Consider the following 23,758-nt stretch of genomic DNA (forward strand, 5'->3'; position numbering starts at 1 on the left):
TTGTGTGAGACAGGAAAAATAACCCTTTGCGATCCGTAAAATGATAGATCTATATATGCCAAAATCCGTGTCAAGTTTTGCAAGCTAATAAGTTATCGATCAGCCTAGCAAGATTCCTGAGAGCTTGAACAAACACGAATAGACCAACTGCTTGGACTGGCATGGGTTAGCTCACTTGAACTAGCTGTAAAATTGATTTCATCTTTTGTTTTTCTTTTTCTTTTTTTTTTTCATTATTACTTTGTATGTATTTTATTCCATAATTTGACTTTCCCGCTTTTACTAACTACAGGAGAAAAGACAGGAGAATAGTTTGCTTTGATATATCTTCCTTTATCTTTTATTTACATGATTATGTTTTTGCCAAATTTAAAATCGAAAAATGGTTAATACAAACCCCATGCAGAGTAAAGATCCATGTAAGTCACCACAAACTCATGCTTTAAACACGCGACTTGGTAAACCCTAAATTCTATACCATAAAAAGCCAGGTCTTGCTCAGCCTGTGGTGCGAAAATGCAATTTCTTTAAACATAAATTCTACAAATCTGTTAAGAAGCAAGAGCTTTGTATTCCATGTCATAGTATATTGATAAAATGGTGGCTACTCAGCTAATGTTCTAATTACGTAGGTAGGTTATTCAGATCAATGAGCTACCAATTGCCAGGACTCAGGAGCATGAGACGACTCCATAATCATAGGTACCAGAAATAAATGTTCATGCACACTTTACAATTTGTGAATCATGAAATTGATGGAAACGAAGTGCATAAAGCATAAAACAGACGCCTGGAATTTGCTGAACAGCAGTAGTAATCGAGTATCTAGTTAATTGCATTATTAAGAGCGGGAAACAAAATTGATTTAGAAACCAAACTTATACAAGAAGAATGATACCATAACTTAGATTGCTTGATAGCCTGTACAGAAGAATTCTATGTATTATATAACTTACATTTCTATATGTGCAGTCTTATTAATTCTGATTGCCCGTGAGCAATTTCTACCCATATGTTTTAAGGGAATGGTTTGCTCTTTCTTGGGCCAAAATAATGCTCAGGACACTGCTACACCCTGAAATCTGAATTACAGCCATTAAAATCACTAGATAAAGTTAACTACCTGCATCAAACATAGCATATCATCTACCTGAGATCTTTGCAAAAAACAGCAGTCATTGCTTAATTTTGCGAAGCTCCCAGCTACCCTCCCCATCAAGCAGTCGCAATTCCAATGCATGGAATGGAATTAAAGCAGGGCGCTGAAAGAAGAAAAAGGTAATTAGTACCAAAGTTTAAATGATTGGCAACTCACTTGTATATTCACTAAAGGATGCTCAAAGGTAATTCACAGTTTAGAAATTAGAAATTGGTTGTTTCCGAATTTCCAAAATCGAGGATACATAAAACTGATGCCATATCTTATTGGTAATAAGAGGGACTAGCGCCTCTCTTAAATAAAACTGATGCGACTTCTCCTGTTATCATGGCGCTCTCATTCATTTCCCCATCAATCAGGCCATATCCCCCTTTGGTAATAAGAGGGGCTTGTGTCTTTCTCTCAAATATAACTGATGTAAATGCTACCCTCTTATAAATAAAAGAAAAAAAAAAAAAAAAAGATAACAATGTATTGAAAAACACATAATACACTCCTAATCTAAATCAAAGAGGACATTTGTAATCAACCTTTGAGCAGATAACTCAAGGCAGTTTACTGATCTGTTACTCATTGACTCCATTAAAAAGGACAGAAACTTGGCCTAGCAACTACGAAGTATTTGACAAAATTTAATTCTCCTTAAAAGCTGGTGCACGGTGTTTCATTAATACTAGGAAACACAGTACCGATACAATAAATACAGGTTAAGTAGAAAAACACTTTAGATGTACATTAATACCAAGAAGGTATGGGGAGAAAAACCATATACCTGTGACGAAGTGACCACTGTAATGCCTAGATTAGCAGCAAGTGTATACAGATGCTCCTCCACATCAACGCTAGTAGCACTGTCAGTCATAAGGTGAATTAGCCCACCAACAACGTGGATGGATATACAATGAGGTTTTGAAAATAATTTTTCTAGTTCAGAGATGGGGATAGGGCAACATTTTATGGAAAACAAAAGGAATAAATTCATGATTACGTACTTGGTGCACTCATCAAGGATAGCAAATTTAGGCTTATGGAAGAATAAGCGAGCCTTCAGCCGTTCACCAGACAAAAAAAAAAAAAAAAAGACAGATTAGACCCGTAGAATACAATTTCCACGAGGAAAAATACTTGAAGCACTAATATTCTGACTTTCTGACTTCTGAACAGTGTACAAGAAGAACTCACCATCCCTAACCTCTGCTGCTCTCCAAGAGAGAGAACATCTTCCCAATTTAGAGTGGCACCCAAACCGCCTTCCCTTTCCAATAGATAGGTCAGCTTAACATTTTCAAGTATGACTTGTAACTGCTTATCCAATACATCTGAGGAGGTGCAAGTGTGATGACCTGAAATCAATAGAGGAAAGTTCCGTGAAGCTTTCAAAGCATGTTGCAGCATGTCAATCATCGAATGTGAGAATCATACACTACTAACTTGATTTATTAAAAGTTGTATCAAGTGCCTAATTCCAAGCTTTCAAACAGTTTCTATTTTTCAAGTTTACAATAAATGAACAAATAATACATTGAGTCAGCATTTTCGAGGTTGAAGTGGACTAACAGCGTAACTTTCCAATCTAGATCCTAAGTTACAGACAAGTCAAGGGATCACTTGAGGGGGAGGAGTGCTTTCCAGCTCCACACCCCACTCACTCCCCACCAAGCTCAAGGTGCACCAAGGCGTTATGAAATACCCTCTGCCTAAGGTGTGCCTCAGTGCGCTTTGGTGCACCTTGTTAAAGTGAGGCACATAAATAAAAAAATAGAAAAAATCTTGTGAACAAACTGAGATGCACCTCGGGGGTGCGCCTGCGCCTTGGCACGCCTCAGCTGCACCTCATCAAAATCACTTTGCCTAGACAACAAAAAACCCTAGACCCCTAATGCACGGAGCTAAGCGCGCTTATCAAACACTGCTCCCCAACCCTGGCAAAAATAAAGGTGGGCCCACATTTAGATGTGAATTACCCCCTCTGTATTTAATTACTTGCTCCATTTTCCTTTTGCGGCCATAAATTATTACTTGCGCCTTTCCTAATTTGGAAACTTGTAACATCTTAATATTTTCCTCCCCACTAGTGATCCCCTCATATCATATTTTAATATTTTTCATACTCTCTCCTCCCCACTTATACTCATTTTCCTTTTTTTTTAGATTTTTTTAATTCTTCAACCAACCCCACTTCCATCATAAAATAATATTCTCTACTATTCCTTCTAAACTCCGTGTCAGGAGAAATGAAACAAGTAATAGTAGCATTCACTAGCCTAGCCTGATAACCTGGCCAGTGGATACACAGGGATTCTTTTACTCCATATTAACTTACATGCTAGAAAACCCCAGGAAGGAAAAAAAAAAAAAAAAAAAAGCCAAAACAAAACATGGATAGCTTGCTACAGTCACAGGGCCACTGCCCTAGTGCCCTCACAAGTCACAACTAGAGTAATGGTAATGGGGAGCCAGCACTGATTCCGAGCAATAGATTTCCACGCATATCATTAAAATTGGGACCTCTATGGAACCTGAACAAGCAAAACAGCATATTTTCCATTTGATTTAATGATAAGTTTTCTACCAGACTAACACTAGATCAAACTTACTTATCTCACATCTCAGTATTATCCAAATAATCCCTCCGTTTCTTAAGTTCCCCACTTTGACCGGCCTTTAAAATTGTAGATGTGTACCCAAAGCATAAGATCCTATTAGAATCTATACATCAAAACATCAGAAGGGAGAAGAACCTATCAAGGGATTAAAATTATATGCAATATGAAGAACGAGATATCCAAGGCAAACAAGTAATACAGAATCAACAAACAGTCACATCCAGTATCAAGGCTGATTTGAAACGAAGAGTTGAACAGCAGTAAAACAAGTGCTTACCTTCATCCCTCTGTAGTCCTCTTATCTCTGCTTCCTCGCGTGAAAGAGGATATATGACCTGATCCCTCAGGGTTCCTAGGCATGTATATGGTCGTTGTGGAACAACAAATATACCACAATCAGATTCAATTCCCTTTTCATAAAGTTGGCTTGGTTTTACTAGTCTTCCACTAACAATGGGCCAGATACCACGAAGGACTCTAAACACTGAACTTTTGCCACTCCCATTCGGACCTAAAAAACAGCTAATAGTCAGACATCAACAAGTGAGCATCAAAATGAAAGAACATAGGTTGATCAACTAACCAGTAACAAGAAGACTTTTTCCAGGTACAATGTCACATGTCAACCGCCTCGTCAATAGTTTCTGGGACGGTGTGATTATGTCAACATCAGTAAATGAAATGGTTTCTTCAGAGAGAGCAAAATTTCCCTCAGATGCCAATGAAGTTTGAGCCAAGTATTCTGCATGGGCATATAATTAGCTCAGATAATCTTCCTCAACAAAACAATTCCATAAGGAGGCATTTTCTTCTTTCCGGGGAAATCATAATTGACAACAGAGCAACTATATATTCAGGGCAAAATAATTAATCTGTTTTTGAGTCACTGAACAAAGAGAGCGGAAGAAAAGAAATGTAGTTTTTTAATGCAAATTTTTTGTTTATTTAATTCAACTCTTGAATGCATTCAAAATAAACCAAACCTCAAGGGACTTAATGGGATACCTTGACAACAAACATGTCAGAGCGTCCTAAAATTCTAAGCAATTATGTCAAAACACACTCTCTTCTGCTACTACACTCTTTTCTTTTGACCACCTAGATTATGACAATTCACATAATTTTACAGCATACAAGACATAAAAGTGTATTCCGGCAATTAAGCTATATTGCTTTAGTGCCTCTTAGAGAGATGAGAAATTGGAATCTCATTTCTGACATTTCTGAGGACTGTACTTAAATTTATCCTAATTGCTACAGAGCTTCTAAATGAGAAAAGTTCAACAATACAGGCATGTTTCATGTACGTTATAAGAACTGAATAGCTGCACAGGATAATTATATATAAATGATGTCATTTTCACAAATTCAAACTGTATAGATTTTCTGTTTCAAAAAAAAATGTATAGAATTTTCGATGCTCTATGATATATAGTTGGGGAGAGAAAAAAAACAAAACTGTGTCTTATATTTACCGGATTGAGCAGCAGCTAAGAACTCGTCCAGCTCAATGATTCGATTGATACCACCAGAAAGCTCAACGAATTTCTTATGCAGTTCAAGTATGTCACCAAAAGCTAAAAAGCTTTGAGAGACAACAGATGCCAAGAACCGTAAAGCATGTGCAAGATCACCTGAAGGAAAAATTATCATGAAGTCAGGGTGGAAGATAATCCAAGTTACTTACAGCTTGTCAAACTCTGACAATTATAAAGAGAAAATTTTTAACATCACTACTGGTAGTGCATTAGGTTAATTTATTTAAATGATTGTTAATCATGCAAAATTGGCAATAATAAGATAATTAGACACATTTTGAAGGACACTAAGTGGCACATACGTGCGACGTGTGTGCGTGTTTGTTTGTTGTTCTCACCTTGTGTGGAAGTCAATGATCGGTCTCCCTTATGTTCCAATGCATATAACAAGCTCAGTCCCCATGTGACATTATGCGGGAGCTGCTTGGTGACAAAATCATCAAGTATGCCATATAGCCATCTTTTCTTCATCAAAATTAACGAGTGGTTCAGAAGTTTTTCAAATTTTGAATCTACCATCTGCAAACATAAGCAGGATTTAAAAAATCAGTATCAGAAGTCCTCAACTACTAACAATACAAGAATCAACAAAACAAATGCACAACACAGCTCTCATCAAAACCTTATCATAATTGATAAATTTGCAGGGTGAACAAAACAACACACAAGTTAGATTAATACATAAATCATGACTGAATCTTAACAAGTACTCTATTTACTTACTGCCCACTCTCTAGTAAACCTGGAAAATCTTTTGTCCAGTTTGGGTTCAGTTTACCTTGATTCAATCAGGCCATGTTCATGTCACAGATCAAAAAAAGATCTAATTCCAATTATGACAATTTCAAGTAATGCTAGTCACACCACTTATTGGGTTGATTTGAATTGGACTACAAATTCAGTTCAGGTCAGAATTGAACATCTTGTTTTGGGTACAAATCGAATTTTGGTTTGGGTAAATTGAGAATTTAAAACTAGACAAGTTAGTTTCCAGTGTCTACACTCGTCAAAAGCAATGAGTCAATGACTAAAAGATGGTGTGCCAGAATTCATATACTACTCAAAAGTGACTTACACTAGGACTTCGAACAACATAATGGCTTAATTTTATTTCTCTCTTTGCGTCACTTCTCTATTCCCTACTCTTGCACAAAAGAGGTTAGATGTATGCACAACACATGTGCATATAGATACGTAATTAAATTCCTTTTGGAAAGGTCACTTAGCAAAACCAATAAGTTAAAAGATAAGAAATAGATCAAAATACTGTTCAAGAGACAGATAATGACCATGTAGTGCCACTTTCCTACAACCAACAAAAGGAAAAGTTCACTAACCTGTAAACTATAAAAATGTAAGGAAAAGGTGAAATCAGGGCTTGATACTAATAGAAAAACTAATAGCCAATTATTTTACCATAATTGTTTGGCTAATTATCATTTCTGAAGTCAGATTAAAAGATATAGTTCTACCCTTTTAAGTACCCAACCAATAGAGCGGAGCCTCGACCTTTATCTTTGGGATGAGCAAGAGAAATCTAAATATTGAAGTTACTCACCGTCTTTTCTCGAGCACCCCCTCCAAAAAAAGCAACAGATTCTGCATGTGTGCGCAACCTCTCATGCATAAACCTAATCAGATAGAAAAGTAATAAACAACAAAGTTTACAACATAATGCCAGATGACAGACAAATATATATGTACCATGCTTATGGTGAGAACCACTCTTACGATGAGAACCACATAAGGTACATGCAATAAAACTAAAAGTACATCATTTTTTTTTTTTTTTTTTGAAACATTCTGTTTTTAATTCTTTTATTTCAACGGCTCTTTTTTTATATAAAAAGTGATGTACCTTATAACTTCATAGAATGTACCTTTTATCTTTTGGCCATGTACCTTATAGATACATGACATGTAACAAAATTTATTCCAAAAGAAAAATTCATTTTTTTTTTTAAGTGATGTGCCTTATAACTTCATAACATGTACCTTTTATCTTTCTGGCATGTACCTTATAGATTTATGACAAATACTTTAATGTTTACGAAAACAAAATTTATTTAAATTTTTTTTTTTAAAGTGATGACCTTTATAACATGTACCTTTTATCATAGTGTATGTACATATACCTTCCGGGAATGCACCTTATACTTTTAGGACATGTACCTTATGTATATTATGACGTGCACCTTAATATTTCATTTATTTTTAAAAAAAATATTTCAAAAAAATTATTTTGAATTATTTTGTTCATTTTTTATCATGTACCTCATAGCTAAGTACCATTAACCTTAAGTGGTTCTCACCGTAAGAGTAATCCTCATATTATGATGATTCTCAATTTCTCACAGGAACTTCAATATATAAATATATAGTTTAATAAATGTAACCTGAAAGTTCCTTCAAGTTGTTGCTCTTGACTTGCAAGGTCACCAAAATCCGGAGTAACACTCCTCAGAAATCCAAGTCCAAGCAACATATATGCATATAAGAAAGCAACACCTCTACGTCCAGTTAACAGCTTCATTCTCCAAGTGAACCTTACATAAATAATGAAATCGAGTAAGGATCGTACATAGAAAGAGAACATATAGCATCTAGAAATTAAATCATAAGCTGCAGTTGCATCTCTTGCCAGTTGATATCAGTGCTTACCACAGTATGTCCACAGTGGGCTTCACCATTCCAGTGACAAGCCCTGATAAATCTGAGGTTAACTTTTCTAGATCATGAGTTAATCTTTGATCAGCATCTATGCTTTTGCTTGACATGTTGAAAACCTGAAAAATTAGAGTTTTTAATAACTACAACGTAACGTAACAAGTGTTTTTGGGAAAAAAAAATGCTCAGAACACAGACAAAGCAGCTAACAAGTTGGTAATAGTCTAATCTGTCACAGAAAATTGTTGGTCTAACTCGTACCTTATAGAAAGCATTTTTCCTTAAGTAATTCTTGAGTAAATGTTGAGTCAAACGAATCCTCCATCCAAGGGCCAACCTAGCTGTCAAGTGCCTAAATTATGACAAAATGTCCGGATCAGAAACAAGTCTCTTATGCTAGAATCTTCATGCTTTAATAATATCAAATAACACAACATCATCAGTGACTGACTTTCATCTTGATGTTCAGAAAATGAGCAATAATTGCCAATTTATACAGCCATCAGCAGCTAAAAGAAATTTAACACTTCTTCGGTTTATGAGCACAAATTCAATGGGTATCACTGTCATGAATTAATTCTCTGGCTTAGCCAACCCCAAATCATTTTGGGAGAAAGGCTTTGTTGTTGTTGTACAAATGCAGAGCATCTCACAAAAAATCTGCTTTTTATCATGTACTTTTCTTTCACTAGGGCATGCTTGGATTGAGGGTTATGTATTACTAGGGTAATAAAAGTCAAACTTAAGATAATAAATGTGTATAATAGGAAAAATGAGAGTGATGCTGTGCTTATAAGGAAATTATGTAGTGGTGGTGTGGTGAGAGGTAAAGGACAGGGAACTATTACCCTCATTTTTGGGGTAATATTTACACTAGGGGGAGGATGGATAACGATTACCCTCGTTATGAGGGTAATGATTCATCCATCTCTTTCATTTTCTCATGTCACGACTACCTTATTCCATTTGTAAGCACCTTCAATACCTTAATCACTTTTGTTTTTTCTACTTTGACTTTCATTACCCCCTTAATTTACTATCCCCAATCCAAGCATGCCGTAAGGGTGTGTTTGGTAAACTTCCTAGAATTATGCACTTATGTGATAGAATCATGGAAATTTCTAGGTAAGACTCCCCGATTGAGTTTTTTACAAATCTACTTCATTCATTAGTAACATATGAATCATCAATGAAATTAAATAGTAATAGGGGCACCCTTGTAAGAAACTATATCAATTGCTTGATTTAATATGGGTAGTTAGATCTGATTCAATTTGTGACAACATAAAATCCTCAAGCAACTTTACAGATACTTGCCATGAAATTTACTTAATCCAAGAATGCTAATAATCCAACCTAAAATAAGCAGGGAATTTGAAACCTGAATTGTGCTAAAGTGGTACCAGTGTTTGTGATACCAGGAAATATCACCTTATAGATGGAGCAATGAAAGAAGAAGCACCACTTTGTAGCACGCTGACCCCAATCAAACGGACAAAGGCTGCCTTGTCCTGCTCCAAAACAAATTTTACAGTTGTCCCTGCGGAAAATATGCAATTTAGTAACAATTTTGGCTAAAAATAATTAAAGAATAAATAAAAAAAAATTATTCAAGCCAATTACCATTCAAAGAGGCAATACGATCAGAGACCCATGTTCTTGAGACAACCAAGAATGCAACCGCAAGTAGCTGTGCTCCCTGCTTATCAAGAACAGTAGGTACCTGGAAAAGAAAAGGCATTGACAAATATTAAACTCAGCACCTTCTACACAGTGACTAAGTGTCCAATTTGCTATATTACACATATAATCTAGAAGAATGCTATCACAAGACTTTGTCCTTGAAATCAAGCAACAACTAAAAGAGACTAGCATGAATCTATTTCTGCAGGAAAGGCATAACGAGTTAACAAGGAGCGTGGAAAACTGAAACTCCTATGGTATGATACGTACATTTTGCTGTATAAACTAAACATTAGTGTTTTATGCCATAATCTTAGATCAACTATAGCATACTTACAAGCACCTGATATCTGAAAAAAAATTGTTTTCAAGAACATTGTTTACCCTTAAACAACTACAGCACACAAAATGACAAAGAAAAATAGCAGAGAAGACAATATAACAAAGAATGGTCAAAGGACAAACAGCACAAGCAATAGACCAACATGGTCACAACAGTTTTTACAAGCTTCCTTATAAGCACAACACGAAGAAAGTACACCATTACATTCTAAATTCTTGTTGATGCTTTCAATCAAATAAATGACGTAAGTGGCCAAGTAATGAACACAAGTACACAACCATTGCTCATAAAACACTTAAGGTCCTGTTCTCTTCACCTTTTTCAACTAATAATCAGTAAAAATAATTTAAGTTTTTTATAAATAATTTCAGCACAATAAAAATAAGTTCACTTCAATAAAATTAAGCTCAATTTAGTAAAAATAATTTTGAATTAGTAAAAATCAGTAACTCTAAAGAGCAAATATAAAAATAAAAAAAAAAAGTTTAACTCCATAAAAATAATTTCAGTTTAGTGAAACTAATTTCAGATCAGCAAAATTAATTAAATTTCAGTAAAGGTAATTTCAAAATTAAGGTGAAGAGAACAAAGCTTAGATGTAATTCCCTCCATTTCCAAAATTTGGTCAAGCTTATCAATGTTCAAAGCTTTGCCTTCTTCTATATTAGGCTTACTAATGTTCAGGGTTTACATTTTACCATATGACAATTTATTATGTTCAGACACAATTATAGCACCCTCGTGATATTAACAGCAATATTAAACAGGCATTATGTGTAAGGCTTTCCTCCCCAAAGCCCCCACACACTGAGTGCAAGTTCACTCACCAAGGTAACTATCTTCACTCGTAAAGAAAAAGAAATCAATTCAAATCAACATTATCAATCATATTTGATGCCAACCAGAAAAGTTCAAGCTGGTAAATTATGGCAGTATGGCACAAATGCAGCAACCAAAGTCATTGTATGAAAGGATTCTTTAGCTATAACTTACCAATATTTTAAACATGTTTGCAATTCTCAATGGCAACATTTTTGGAGATATTTGGAGTTGTGGTACATGGGGCAAAGTTGGAGCTCGATCCAAAGTACGTGATGATCTCAATACCTCTGAGATGTATGATTCAGAGTTTGATCTAGCAATTGATGCTCTCTGGAAGGACATGAAACTTTCAGTGCCAAGATTTTCAGAATTTGTACATATACATGGATAAATTAAACAGGAAGAGTGGATTTATAAATTAACCTTCTTATTAGTCGCAAAAGCTCGTTGCACAGCCATTGCATCATTTTGGCGGTTAGACTCTAAAGGATTACTAGTATCCATACCATTCTCATCATCTGCCAAATTTTCATCCCTGTAAATTAAAAAATAACCTTTTAGTAAAGCAAATTTCGGGTTCATTAGCTCATATCGATAATATACAAATGCTTAACAATTTCAGATTGCCAAGTCATATTGTTACCTTTTGTAGTGAACGCTCCATCCCCCTTCACCATCCAAGGACAGCACTACATCATGAAACGCAACTAATGCAGGGCGATGGGATATTGTGATGCATGAAGTTCCCATAGCCCGGACCTTGGCACAAAAACGCTCTTCCATATCAATTGTCACAGCACTGGTGCACTCATCAAGAATTGCAAACTTGGGCTTATGATAGAACAATCTTGCCATTCCTAGTCGCTGTTGCTCTCCCAAAGAAAGCTCCTCACCCCAATTGACCTCTGTGTCCAGAGGATAGCGATCAAGGAGGTATTCAAGGTCAACCTAGAAATAGGAACAAAGAAAAATCCACAAAAAATAGAGTTGTGTGGTCAAACATGTCAGTGAATTTATAGAGAGATAGCAGCTGCTCTACACAGCTTCCAGATATATACGATGATGCAAATAAAAAATATAAACTATGATGCATATATAAAAGTAACCTACATTTTTCAACAGATCAACCATTCCACTACGTGTCAGCGGCTCAACCTCTTGATCAGCAGTAAGAGGATAAATCAACTGATCCCGAAGAGTGCCAACAGCTGTATATGGTCGCTGTGGCACGTAGAATATCTCTTTATTAAGGTCAGATCCAACTCCAGGCTTCGCAATATGTCCGGACACTAGAGGCCAGAGTCCTCCTAGAACTCGGAAAAGTGAGCTTTTGCCGCTGCCATTTGGGCCTTCAAAGAAAATCAAAAGGCAAAACCTCAAATCACATACAGAAGTACCAAATATTAGGACAACATAGATCTCCACTACCCTTAAAAGAATGTAAATCCACACCTACGTATGTATTGCAAAAATCATGGAACGGCTACACGGATTTTACTTGACAACCTTCCCTTTTCCTGGTAAAAACAATTCAATACTCCCTCCGTGATCTTTTTATTTAATCTCTTTTTTTGGATTTTTTTTATTTACTCAAAAGTCACAACTTACTACTTTTAGAAATAAGACCCGCCATTTTTACTCTCACAACTAATATTTTTTTTATAGTCACTTTCACACTTCTTCTAACTTTACATATAATTATTGGCTTAGGAGAGTAATCTGCATACATGTAAGCGGATTACTCTACTAAAGGTCTTGGGGAGATCTCAATTTACATTCTTGCATATTCATACCACATCAGCCCATGACATTTAGTAGATCAGCTACATGTAGGCAGATTTCTCTCCTAAGCCTCTTTATTTTTAATTTAGCCCTGTCCTATCTTTACATGTGTTTCCAAAGGTAGTTGGCTGTGAAATATGCTTACATACCCATATCCATATCATGTCGACATGGGTGTGGTAGCAAACATTCCAGGTAAGAGTAAAAGGGGTTGTCTATGATTTCAAGCTAACCATTAACTACGAAAAATTCAAATAGATGGGTGTCAGTTCAAAGACAAGCTCATAAATGCCATAAGTCATAGAAGTGCAGCAATCCACAGCACAAATTGGGAACAGCATAAGGTTCTTCAAAGTTACACTACACCCTATGGAGAGCCAAGCGAAGCATTGATTGACTCACTGCTTCACCAGAGTTCAATCAGTTTCACAATACATAAACATGAGAAACAAACTAGAGTAACATGCAAATACAATCACTTCTGAAATGGAAACTCAGCCCCAAATAAAAAGAAACCAACGAAAACTTTCAAGCATCCAAGTTCCTACCATACCTGTAATCAAAAGGTTAGATCCTGGTTCAACTTTTAGCGTCAAGTTTTCCACCAACTTATTGTTAGATGGGGTAACAACCTGTAGTCAACACAGAGTTATGAAACAGCCAAAAATTTAAACACAAGTAAATTTGTATTGGAACTAATAGCAAGAAAGCAAGCACCTCCACATCAGAAAATTCGATGTACTTCGCTTCACTAAAACAATTTCTACTTCCATTTCTCTGTGAAGAGGAGCTATCATGAAGACCAAGCTCTCGAGATACAGCAATTAACTCATGAATTCGGTCCGCATAACCACTGCATTTTAGCCAATAAATGTATGAACGAAAAATAAAATGCAGATATATTATCTTCCTTTAAAATCAGCAAGGAATAATCCACGTCTTGGATCACAATCAAGAGCATGCAATTAATCCAGCAACATGACAGAGGAAGCTTACAGCTGAAAAGCTGTTCTCAACAAGCCATTCTAAGTCTACGCATAAGCTTTGCAGGAGCATGGACTTGCATTGTGGAAGCATACATTGGCTCGGTAAGCTGAGAAATTGATACGTAATGGCCAATGTGTCATGCATTAGATGGTTTAAAATTGTGCATGTGTTAAGAGGTTATATTGCTCATGGAAAACATGCAAGTTGTTGTTTTACACTTTTACCTACCTTAACTTCTTGCAGCTGCTGCAAGAAGTTTGGGTAAATCATTCAGTGATTACCTTTGGTACTAACTGTGAGCTTGCTACTCTAAGGGTTACCACAGGGTATTCAATGATGTAATGTTTTTTTATTGGAACTCAACCTTTTCCTAAAATCCTTAAAAGATTTGTTCTCTAACAATGCGATCACTTTTTGAATAGCGTGTATTATAGATAAAGATATATCTCAAAACAACAAAAAAAATAAGCAATTCCCATGCAAGCCAGAGATCCCTTGCACAACCAACGGATGGAAGATGAATGAACATAGGTATCCATACATTCTTCTTTATTTCTTTTCTTTTCTTACTTGGATCCTTAAATGAGGGGTTCTTCAGCACATTCAAAATTTAAGGTAGATACTTCAGCATGGTAGAAATATAGAACTATAGGTAACTGGACAAGTAAATGACTGAGAAAGCTACATCCAATATTGAATAGAGGACTCCCAACGGAATGACTATTACAAACAAAAGAACATAAAATCTAGGGGGACACGTAATAACATATTATAAATAAGAGCACAGTAAAAGAGAACAGAAGACAGTAAGACACAAGCGAAAAGACCACAAGACAATCCACTGCCAATAAGTATGACACAAAGTTGCAAATTTTCAATATATACCAAGTCCAAAAGTACCTGAGACGATTGAGTCGCCTTGAGCTCATAGACAGAGTACCCAACGCCTGAAAAAGTGAAATGATAACACTAGTATGGTATCTAAGATTGCTTAGCATTTCAGCTCGTCCTAATGTGGAAGAATCAGGCCTCAAATTGCCAGAAAAAAAGGGTTCAATTATTAAAACAACAGCTACAGTGGCACCAAGATACTTCAGCAAGAAATCCTGGATCATACCAAACCACCAATGATCATGAAGAACAACACCCATATGCTTTACTAGTGTCCTAAACTTTTGCTGAATATGAAATTCCTCTCTAGCTTCTCCCCCATAGAATGCTATACTTTCTGAGTGGGTTCTCAATCGAGAATGGAGCTGCCTATATTCCCCCTCCAGTTGTTGTTCTTTAGACATTAGCTTACCAAATGAAGGAGAAAAGTTTCTAATCATGGTCCCTGCTCCCAGTACATATGCCTGAAACACATAAAAGGGACCAAATCAGAAATGAGTATTTTGAGACTGCAGAGTTTAGTTAAAAACTCCAGAAAACTCAATTTAAATATGTAACTATGACCAGAGTAGATATACCAAGATCCAGAAGATATATTTTGGACTGGCATAAGAACAGAGGCGCCATGTATACAGTAGCCCATCTGTAACTGCAATAAGATCCTCCTGTACAAGGTCACTTAATTCGGAGCAGAACTTTGGAACATCGCTAGCAATCCTTTGTTCTGGATTAGTTACCCGGCCATCAACATGGGATATTTTGTAGTATGCCATATTCTGAAAAGGAGAGATGTCTGTCAGTATAATATCCACATTATTCTCATGTATAAACTATAAAGAACAAAATGTTCAAGCAGTGTCACTTTCTTGCTTCAAGAAAAACAAGGATCAATAATTGAGCATGGAAAGAATCCTCAACAGTAGTATAAAGTCCAGCTTTGACACAAATAGCATAGCAAGCAATGAAGCCCGAACAGAGCACAACAAAAAGTACAAGCAAGTCTAGCCCAAGCATGTAGATACGATCCAAAAACCCAATTCTTCTCAGATGCACAAGAAGACAGTTCCAAAACAGCACAAAGGCTCTGAATGATAGAAGAAGAATCAATACACCAACAAAAGAAAAAGAAAAAAAAAAAAAAAGAGAGAGAGAGAGACAGAGAGAAAATATGACTTTGCACAAAATAGAAGAGAAGAGAGAGGAAGAGACAGAGGAAACAATAACAGATTTTAGCAATGTAGTATTTCCTATTCTAGCTAGAACTTGAACCTGCTACGCATTGCCAAGCAAACACTCCAAAAATATTCAGAGCCTTGGGTTTACAACTCTACCCATCAGATTATGTTATGGTAAAGGAGCTCATTCAGTAAAACAACCGAGCCGCGAAAAACTTTCTACATGAATAATTATAGTCCTGTGGCCTGTGCAGTGCACTCAGGGCAGTCTCCGGGAATTTAGAGGCCTTGCGCCAAGTACTATAATGAGGCCCCTATAATTTTTTTTGAAGGACAAGTGGACAACTATCCAATGTGAAATCATGACATCATAGGAATACTTTGATCGAAATTACAACATCCTCCATGTCACCATCGTTATTTTCAATAGAAACTTGTGTTTACTTTAATGAAATTATAAAGAGCTTTCATTTTTATTCAATTTTTGTTTTCACAACCAAAATCATATTTCTTGATTTTAAAAGGCATAACTGATAAACTCACACAAATATTTGAAAAATCACAGCAGCAATTTATAATTGAAACATATTAAAATTAAAATAGATAAAAACATGGAAATTTAATTGAAAAATCGTCCCGGAGAAATTCAAGAGCGCCCCTTTTGTAAAGAACTAAAACAATATTATAGGATATGAAAGATTGTAATTTAGAGATCTTGATACAAATATAAATAAATGAAAATTTGGGCGATAAAAACTCTAGTTTATGTGGATTGCTTGAGAAGATTTTAAAGGTTTGAATGACGAAATAAATGTGAGAGTATTAACAGCGGTGTATTTACTTGTAAATCAGAACATGGAAAATTAGAGTGATAAGTCAAAGAGAAAAAAGAAATTAATAAATTGTTAAATTTCTCATGGAAAGTGCAGGGAATGTAAGGAAGAAGACTTTCCTTATTACTTGTGTTTTAGCATAAAAAGTGAAGAAAAAAAAAAAAAAAAAAAAAAAGGCCCCAAAATTAAGGGGTCCTCTTCTATCAATTCGAATGGACCGCCCAAAGTCGGGCCTGAGTGCACTAGTTTTTCAAATATTAAGTTCATCATTATATTTAAGAAAATTTGTCCAAAAGGTCCTTTTAAATGGTAAACTTTGTGGTAAAGGTTTGTATATACAAAAAAAAGTGGCAAAAAAGGTCCTTATATCCCAATTGGTTTGTAAAGAGGACCTTTGACCACATTCCGACGATTAACTTTAATTCCCAGCCATAAAAGTCACGTGTCTAGCAGATCCTTTTCCCTCCAATTCCAACTCACCCTAATGCTTTCCCCCCCCCCCCCTCTTTTTCCTTAAGAATTAGGGTTCACGCATTAGAGAAGAGAAGGAAAAATAAGGGGGAAAGCATTTAAGGTGAGTTGGAATTGGAGGGAAAAGGAGGGAAAAAACGGGCAACACGTGACTTTAAATGACCGGAAAATAAAGTCAATCGCTAGGTGAAAGGTCTCTCTTTAAAACCTACCTGGGATGTAAGGACCTTTTTTGCCACTTTTTTTTATATAAGGACCTTTACCACAAAGTCGACCACTTTAAAGAACCTTTCTTGCAAATTTTCCAATTATTTATATATACACTCTCCAAGTCCTACAAAGCCATTCCCTTTTGTTTTTTAATACATTTAAGTTAGTCCCAATAAACTTTCCCATTTCCTTGTACAGATTTGGTCCACCAATTATAATTTGTTTTTCGTTACCCCACACATTCATTAATGGTCATAAATACACATCTCTCCTAACTTTATGTGCCCACAAAAAATGGGAAAGGCTTTGTGGGATGGAGGAGTGTATTATACTTGTATACAAAGAATTTGGCCTTGTAGTGTTGAAGGAGTGTAATAATAGTTCGGGCAAAAAGTGCCAGCAATATACGATGGTGCTTCAAATGAGTCAAACAGAAATACTACAAATCAATCTATTTTCTAATTCAAAATTAACACTCAATATATAATCACTATGAGAACTTTTAAGAGTTTTAGCATATTACACATGATTATGGGGTTTGATGAAAAATTAATTGTTGATGAAATAACAGAGGACATGAAATTGATGAGTATTGTAACTGATTGTTTTCTCTCCTTCAATCACATTCATCGGCGGTTTCCTTTGTTAAATATAGGTTAATAGTTTAAAATGTAAAATCAAATGTGTAAATATATACTACCTCCGTTTCATATTATCTGCAACAACTTATGTTGCACAATCCCCAAGACAAAAATTTCTTAAGCAATGATTAGTAAAATGAGGGGCATTTAATTTATTGGACGAGAGGGAAACTAAACACCACCGGCACCCACCTTGTAACCACCATCTCACCATCGCTAATATTGTCAATAACTCATTATTGTCATTGTCGTTGCTGTAACTACTACCAAAAAAACTTTCACTGTAGCCACTCTTATGAGTCATTACTACCACTGTTTCATATTATCTGCAACAAATTTGGTTACACAATCCCCAAGACAAAATTTCTTAAGCAAAGATTAGTAAAATGAGGGGCATTTGATTTATTAGACAAGAGGGAAACTAAACGCCACCAACACCCACCTTGTAACCACCCTCTCACCACCACTTAGATCTGAAACCCACCACAACCACCCAAAACCCACCCAACCAAATCACAACAGCAACACTCCACCCCGTAACCACCCTTTCACGGTCTCCACCACCATGAAACCCAAATCAATACCCCTAAAATCGAAACCCCACTTCATCACCACTAACCGAAACCCCACGTCACCAACCACCACCCACGAACCGGAACCACATGTCACCGGCCACCACCAACGAACCGGACCCACATCACCCGTCACTAGCCACCACCAACTAACCAAAACCCAACTCACCAACGACTTTGAAAAGGGAAAAGGAGACGGCGACTAACTGATAAGGTGGAAGTGGCGAAGACTATGATGAGAATGGGCGGCGAATCGATCGAGTGGTGGTGGTGGTGAGAGAAGAGGGAGAAGAGAGTTGCTGCTGCTGGTGGTGGTTGAAAGGGCGGAGAGAGAAAAGTTAGTGATGTTGGTGGTGGATGTGGTTATGAGGGAGGAGAGAGAATGTGGGTTGGTGTTTTAATTAAGGATAAATTAATTTAGGTTAATAAGTTAATATGTGGTTTATTGAATTTAAGTACAATTAAGTAGGGTATGGTGGTAATTTTACAAAAAAATTACTAAAAGAGGAAACTTTTTATATGTTGCAGATAATGTGTACCATCCATTTTTGGAAAATGTTGCAAATAATACGAAACGAAACGGATGTAGTATACAAAAGCCTAAAATTTTCTCCCATTTGTCCATAATATGTAAGTATAGATAGAGATTTAATGTAATAACTAAAATCAAATATTTACCTATTATTCCCTCCGTTCCATAATGTTTGTCCCATTTGACATTTTCACAGTTTTCTAGGCATATCTTGAGAATAATATCTTCAACTATGTATGTATAAATTATGAGAAATGTTATTTTCAAGCTACACATAGATAGAAATCTAAGTTTCCAACAAGATCCTCCATGAGTATGTTTTTTCTTATAAATATCAATGAATAGTCATGGTCAAAGTTTATCTCTATTCAAATAGAATATTCCAAATGGGACTAACATAGAAGAATGTAGGGAGTACACAAAGTGTAGATAGTAACAAAAAGAAAAATAACATAAAAGTAGAAAATAGCAAGTGCATTGTACACACAACATACCTCAAAATAATGTGTATGGATAAGCTTCGTCAGTATTTTTCTAAACCGTAAGCTTAAGGTCCCTGTTATGTACTTTGATGTAGAATGTACGGTTGATAGAAGAAAGCACAAAAGAACATTTTCAATTATTAATCTCAAAAAGGAAGGTACACGGCTTAGAAAAGCTGCTCTAAACAAAAAGCCTTGCACTTTGGCCAGTCTATTGCTTACAGCAGTCCGCAACACCTGCAAAAGAAATTAAAGTTGACAAATTATGTAATGTTTATCAGTATTAAAAAGACCTATTTGCAAATGATGAACCAACAACAGACAGAAGTATTTAGAAACTATAGAAAGCAAAGGAATCCCAAAATTACAGTAACCTAATATGGATTTTCTGAGAGTAAACTCTGTAATTGCATCATAAAGTTGTCTTTTGCAATTAAACAAGAAGTCAGCAACTGAGTACTGAATCCTGGTTAAGGATCATGTTAATGATCCAAACTCCAATAATCTTTCAATTGTCAACCAGTTCCTAATTAATACCTTCACACAATATTTGCACATGGTGAAGGTCCAATGGATCTGTAATAGTTCAAGATGATAGGGGTAAAAGAGAATATATTGGCAGAGAAATGAGTCATTGAGATAGCTGTCAATGAAAATGTTGCCTCTACTTCCATTTTCTTAAAAATACAATGGTCCAATGGATCAGCAATAAAGTTGAAGATGCTAAGGATAATACTCGTAAAAGAAAATATATTGGCACAGAAGTCAGATAATGGTATAATGAAAGTGTTTCCTCTACTACCATTTTCTTAAATAATAACAATTCTCCCAAGTCTATTCTCTAGTCCTCTATGGGATTAAATAATTCCACTGATAACAATGATTCTCTACACTTCCGAGGGAGTGTATTCATTTACTTGTCTGCTTCTAGAAACACATCTCATCTTAATTAGATGAGAAAATGCATTTCCAAAACGACAAAACAAAATGATGAACGCGTCTCATCTTCCGTTAGAGATGAAAATAATATCATCCAAACTTGACGTTAACACATCCTACACAATATGTCTACAACAAAATCTTTGGGAGATTCTTCAAATAATTCTCATTTTTATGAAATTCTTATACGCACCTGTGTACACCTAGAATTACGCTCAAGGGTATTTTTCTACTCATTTGATAACTTTTGGTCATTTAAAATTGGAAATTTTGTTAATTACTACCTCAAAAACAAAGACTTTGTAAATTACTACCCCTAAAAAAAAAAAAAATTAATTACTACCCTAAAACTAATCAATTCAAGTAATTGCTACCCTTTTCCCTGATTTATAAACAGCCTGAGCAATTGATGAAGAAGCTTACCACTACAGACAACAATGCTAGAAGGTCGCGTGCACCCTTTCTTCCCATATGTGACAGAAGGATCGCTGCTAAGATCTGAAGAGATCTCAATGCATTCTTCTTTTGTGTTTTTCCCTTATATGCAATTGGGTTTGAAATGTCATTTTCAGAAACCTCCGTCAAACTACCAGGCCCATTACAATGACCGGAAGAATCAGATCGCTTACGGCTTGATCTTGATTGCATATATGCAGCTGTTCCACCTGCTACTAAGATACCAGTAGCCAGCAATAAAGACTTCCTGCAAGAGAATTACAATTCAAATATGTCGGAGCAGATTTGAACATGTACGACAATTAATAGCAGAAAAGAGAAGACCGAGGCAATAAGATTAGAAAGGCTTTTCTCAAATCTCAGATGCATAGTACTCCCTCCCTTTTGTTAGTTGTATCATATAGACATTTTGCAATATTCCCCGTCTCCGGTTTGACCATCTTTGGTTATTTATACACAAGGAAAACATAGTCATGTGGGTTTTTGTAGAATTCATCTCAATATGTTTTTTCATAATACCAACTTTCTATAGTATGTACCTATGGATATACTTCCTCTGTTCCAATAATATTGCAACAATGGGACTTTTGCACAATTTATCACTCTTGTTTGACCATATAATACTTCCTCCGTTTCTATTTAGTTGACGCGTTTGATTTAGGCACATATATTAAGGAGAGGAGAGAGAGTGAGAGAGAATGAAAAAGCAAGTGGGGTAGCTTGTAAATGCAAGGTAAAAAATTTACCCCAAAAGGAACGTGTCAACTAAAAAGAAACTTCCTAAAAAGGAATACGTGTCAACTAAAAAGAAACGGAGGTAGTATGATTTATAAATTAAGCAAAATATATTTATGCAGGCTCTTGTTAGATTCGTCTCATAAAATATTTTTTATAATTTTTACTCTTGTACAAGTACAAATATTTAACATATAAAATGTGCTTTGGAATGCGTAATTTCATCCTTGTTGCAATGACATTGGAACAAAGGAAGTATAAAGTTATTTACAGGTCAAAGTTGTAAATTGGCAAATTGCATAGGGCAACAATATAAGTCAATATAATTGCAAAGCAATAAACAACTCCAATGCACATCCAAAGATCATGCAAAATTAATCCCTAAAAGCTAAGAAAAATGTTCTGTTACAGGTTACAGCCAAACTACTCATATGAGATTATGAGCAAAATAACAGCCCAAAGTACCCACTTGGATTAAGCTGCAGCAGCAGACTAGTAGTACCACACACAGAGAAAAAATGATCGATAGTTTCTTCTTTTTATTTCATATTGGAAGAGAAAAAGATGATCCCAGTACCTTCTTGAAGCAAGAAAGCCTCTGCCATGCTCTGTTAGTCGCAAAAGTTGGAGGGAAGGCATGTTTGATAAAGATAACTTCTCTATCAACAGTAATTGCTGCAGCTTTGTTTGTTCCTTAAAAGGTGGGAGAGATAGATATGTCAGATAATAATTCCAAGGGAAGGAAGAAAATGGAAAAATATATTAAACTTTCAGGGAAAAAAAAGATAAACTTTTTTTATTAAATACTAATAAATAATAAAAATTTTAAAAAATAAATTTAAGAAAAAAAAAAAGCTCTCTTGCTAGCAGATGGTCAGATGTTCAGCTGTATTTTTTAGGCATCTATATAAACTACTCTGAGATCTTTTCGTGCATGCTACATATAATTATTCTACACAGAGCAGTTGTTTGTTTCTTAAACCCTCTTCTCTCGCTCTGCCATTACAACAGGAAACCATACAATTCCAACTCAGTTTCAATGCTGGAAGTTGATGTAACAAAAAACATACGGCATTTCATAAGACATTTCCCACCTAACCACTTCGTCACAGCTTAGATCAAGAAAAGCACAAAGGAAAATCTTAAGGATTTTATTTCCATTGCTTACTACAACACTAGCCTTTCATCGCACGCAGGGGCGACAATGCACGCAATAGCAGACCAACTTCAAAAATACATTTTAATTAATAAGCAAGAATCGACTAAAAAAAGACCCTGCAAAACATTGCTACTCACCAAAGGCTAATGTCGTTGACAATGCCGCAATAAATAACAAAAGAGCACGATCATCGTAGCACAAATCGCTCTTTCACAATGTAGGTGGTGTCATGCCAAAAGTGACACAAATTTCTTCACAATAAAATGGATACTCCTTACCTGAAATGGTTCTCACAACATCACTAACTAAATTTAGAATCCAAGCTAAAAAGAAAGATTTTGTACCGCAGTCGAAAACGTAAATCAGGCAATGGCTTAAGCAAATCAATCCAACATCGTAATTCGCTATGAAATTGAACATAACATAACAAACAATCTCAATTATACATAAAATTAATTCAATCCCAAAACACACATATTAACTGTGACAAGGCAAATCATCACTTAATCATAAGCTAAAAATCAAAACACAACAATATTATAGCTCAAATCCAACAAAAAACAACAATTTAAATTAAATTCAATTACAAATGACATAATAATCATAAACAATCAAAATCAAATGATTATACACACCAAATCTGCAGCTTAAACACGGTAATATACCGCCCTTCGATTCTCCGTCTTGAATTCACTTGTAAAACAGCTCAATTCCGCAAGAAATCAATCGATTGAATTCCCAAAAACCAAGAGACAAAGATAAACCCTAGAAAAAAAATCCCAAATTTTTGGGAATAAAAACAAAATAAACTAACAAACACCGAATTATAAAATCAATAAATAAAACAGGAAAATTGTACAGTAATTTCAAGTGAAAGGGAAGTAGAATCAGAAGAGGGCTTATATATATATAATATTATAACAATAATTTCTTCTGTTTTTTAATGAAAACTATTATAACAATAATTTAGAGACAAAAATAATAATAATAAAAACAAAATTGAACTGATTTAGAGACCGAAAAATGGAATTTTATTGTGAAAGTCAATAATTTAAAAATATGAAGGAAAAATTAA

The 23,758-nt window shown here is 35.4% G+C and overlaps 1 protein-coding gene across 3 annotated transcripts; it reads right to left on the reverse strand.

Moving 5' to 3' along the window:
* Positions 1–796: 796 nt before the first annotated feature.
* Positions 797–23,674, reverse strand: LOC145609583 (ABC transporter D family member 1-like). Of its 3 annotated transcripts, none has more exons than XM_081665037.1 (28): positions 23,319–23,674; positions 22,821–22,961; positions 22,102–22,217; positions 20,757–21,036; positions 19,407–19,631; positions 15,057–15,254; positions 14,488–14,942; positions 13,318–13,453; positions 13,154–13,232; positions 11,929–12,167; positions 11,462–11,766; positions 11,242–11,353; positions 10,990–11,148; positions 9,594–9,693; positions 9,402–9,510; positions 8,232–8,322; positions 7,965–8,089; positions 7,700–7,849; positions 6,862–6,934; positions 5,642–5,822; positions 5,241–5,399; positions 4,349–4,507; positions 4,043–4,276; positions 2,342–2,502; positions 2,152–2,204; positions 1,932–2,010; positions 1,151–1,262; positions 797–1,075 (listed from the first exon to the last, which is right to left on the reverse strand). In XM_081665037.1, exons 3-27 carry the CDS (start codon positions 22,161–22,163, stop codon positions 1,176–1,178), a joined length of 4,011 nt encoding a protein of 1,336 aa, XP_081521163.1. In that variant the 5' UTR covers positions 22,164–22,217; positions 22,821–22,961; positions 23,319–23,674; the 3' UTR covers positions 797–1,075; positions 1,151–1,175. The 3 variants fall into 3 exon arrangements, with proteins under 3 accessions (XP_081521163.1, XP_081521162.1, XP_081521161.1); XM_081665036.1 differs by having other exon boundaries at positions 797–1,082; positions 23,319–23,673; XM_081665035.1 differs by having other exon boundaries at positions 797–1,262; positions 23,319–23,673.
* Positions 23,675–23,758: the final 84 nt, after the last annotated feature.

Source organism: Chenopodium album, chromosome 23 (genome assembly GCF_948465745.1).
Source record: "Chenopodium album chromosome 23, dcCheAlbu1.1, whole genome shotgun sequence".
NCBI lineage: Eukaryota > Viridiplantae > Streptophyta > Magnoliopsida > Caryophyllales > Amaranthaceae > Chenopodium > Chenopodium album.

Excerpts from the sequence above, each read along its gene's own strand:
- LOC145609583 (XM_081665037.1), bottom strand. The coding sequence starts at position 22,163 with ATGCCTTCCCTCCAACTTTTGCGACTAACAGAGCATGGCAGAGGCTTT. Across the intron at positions 15,255-19,406 it reads TCCATACACATTATTTTGAG|AATATGGCATACTACAAAAT; the intron begins GTATGTTGTGTG and ends TCTCCTTTTCAG. Across the intron at positions 2,205-2,341 it reads AGCAGCAGAGGTTAGGGATG|GCTCGCTTATTCTTCCATAA; the intron begins GTGAGTTCTTCT and ends GAACGGCTGAAG.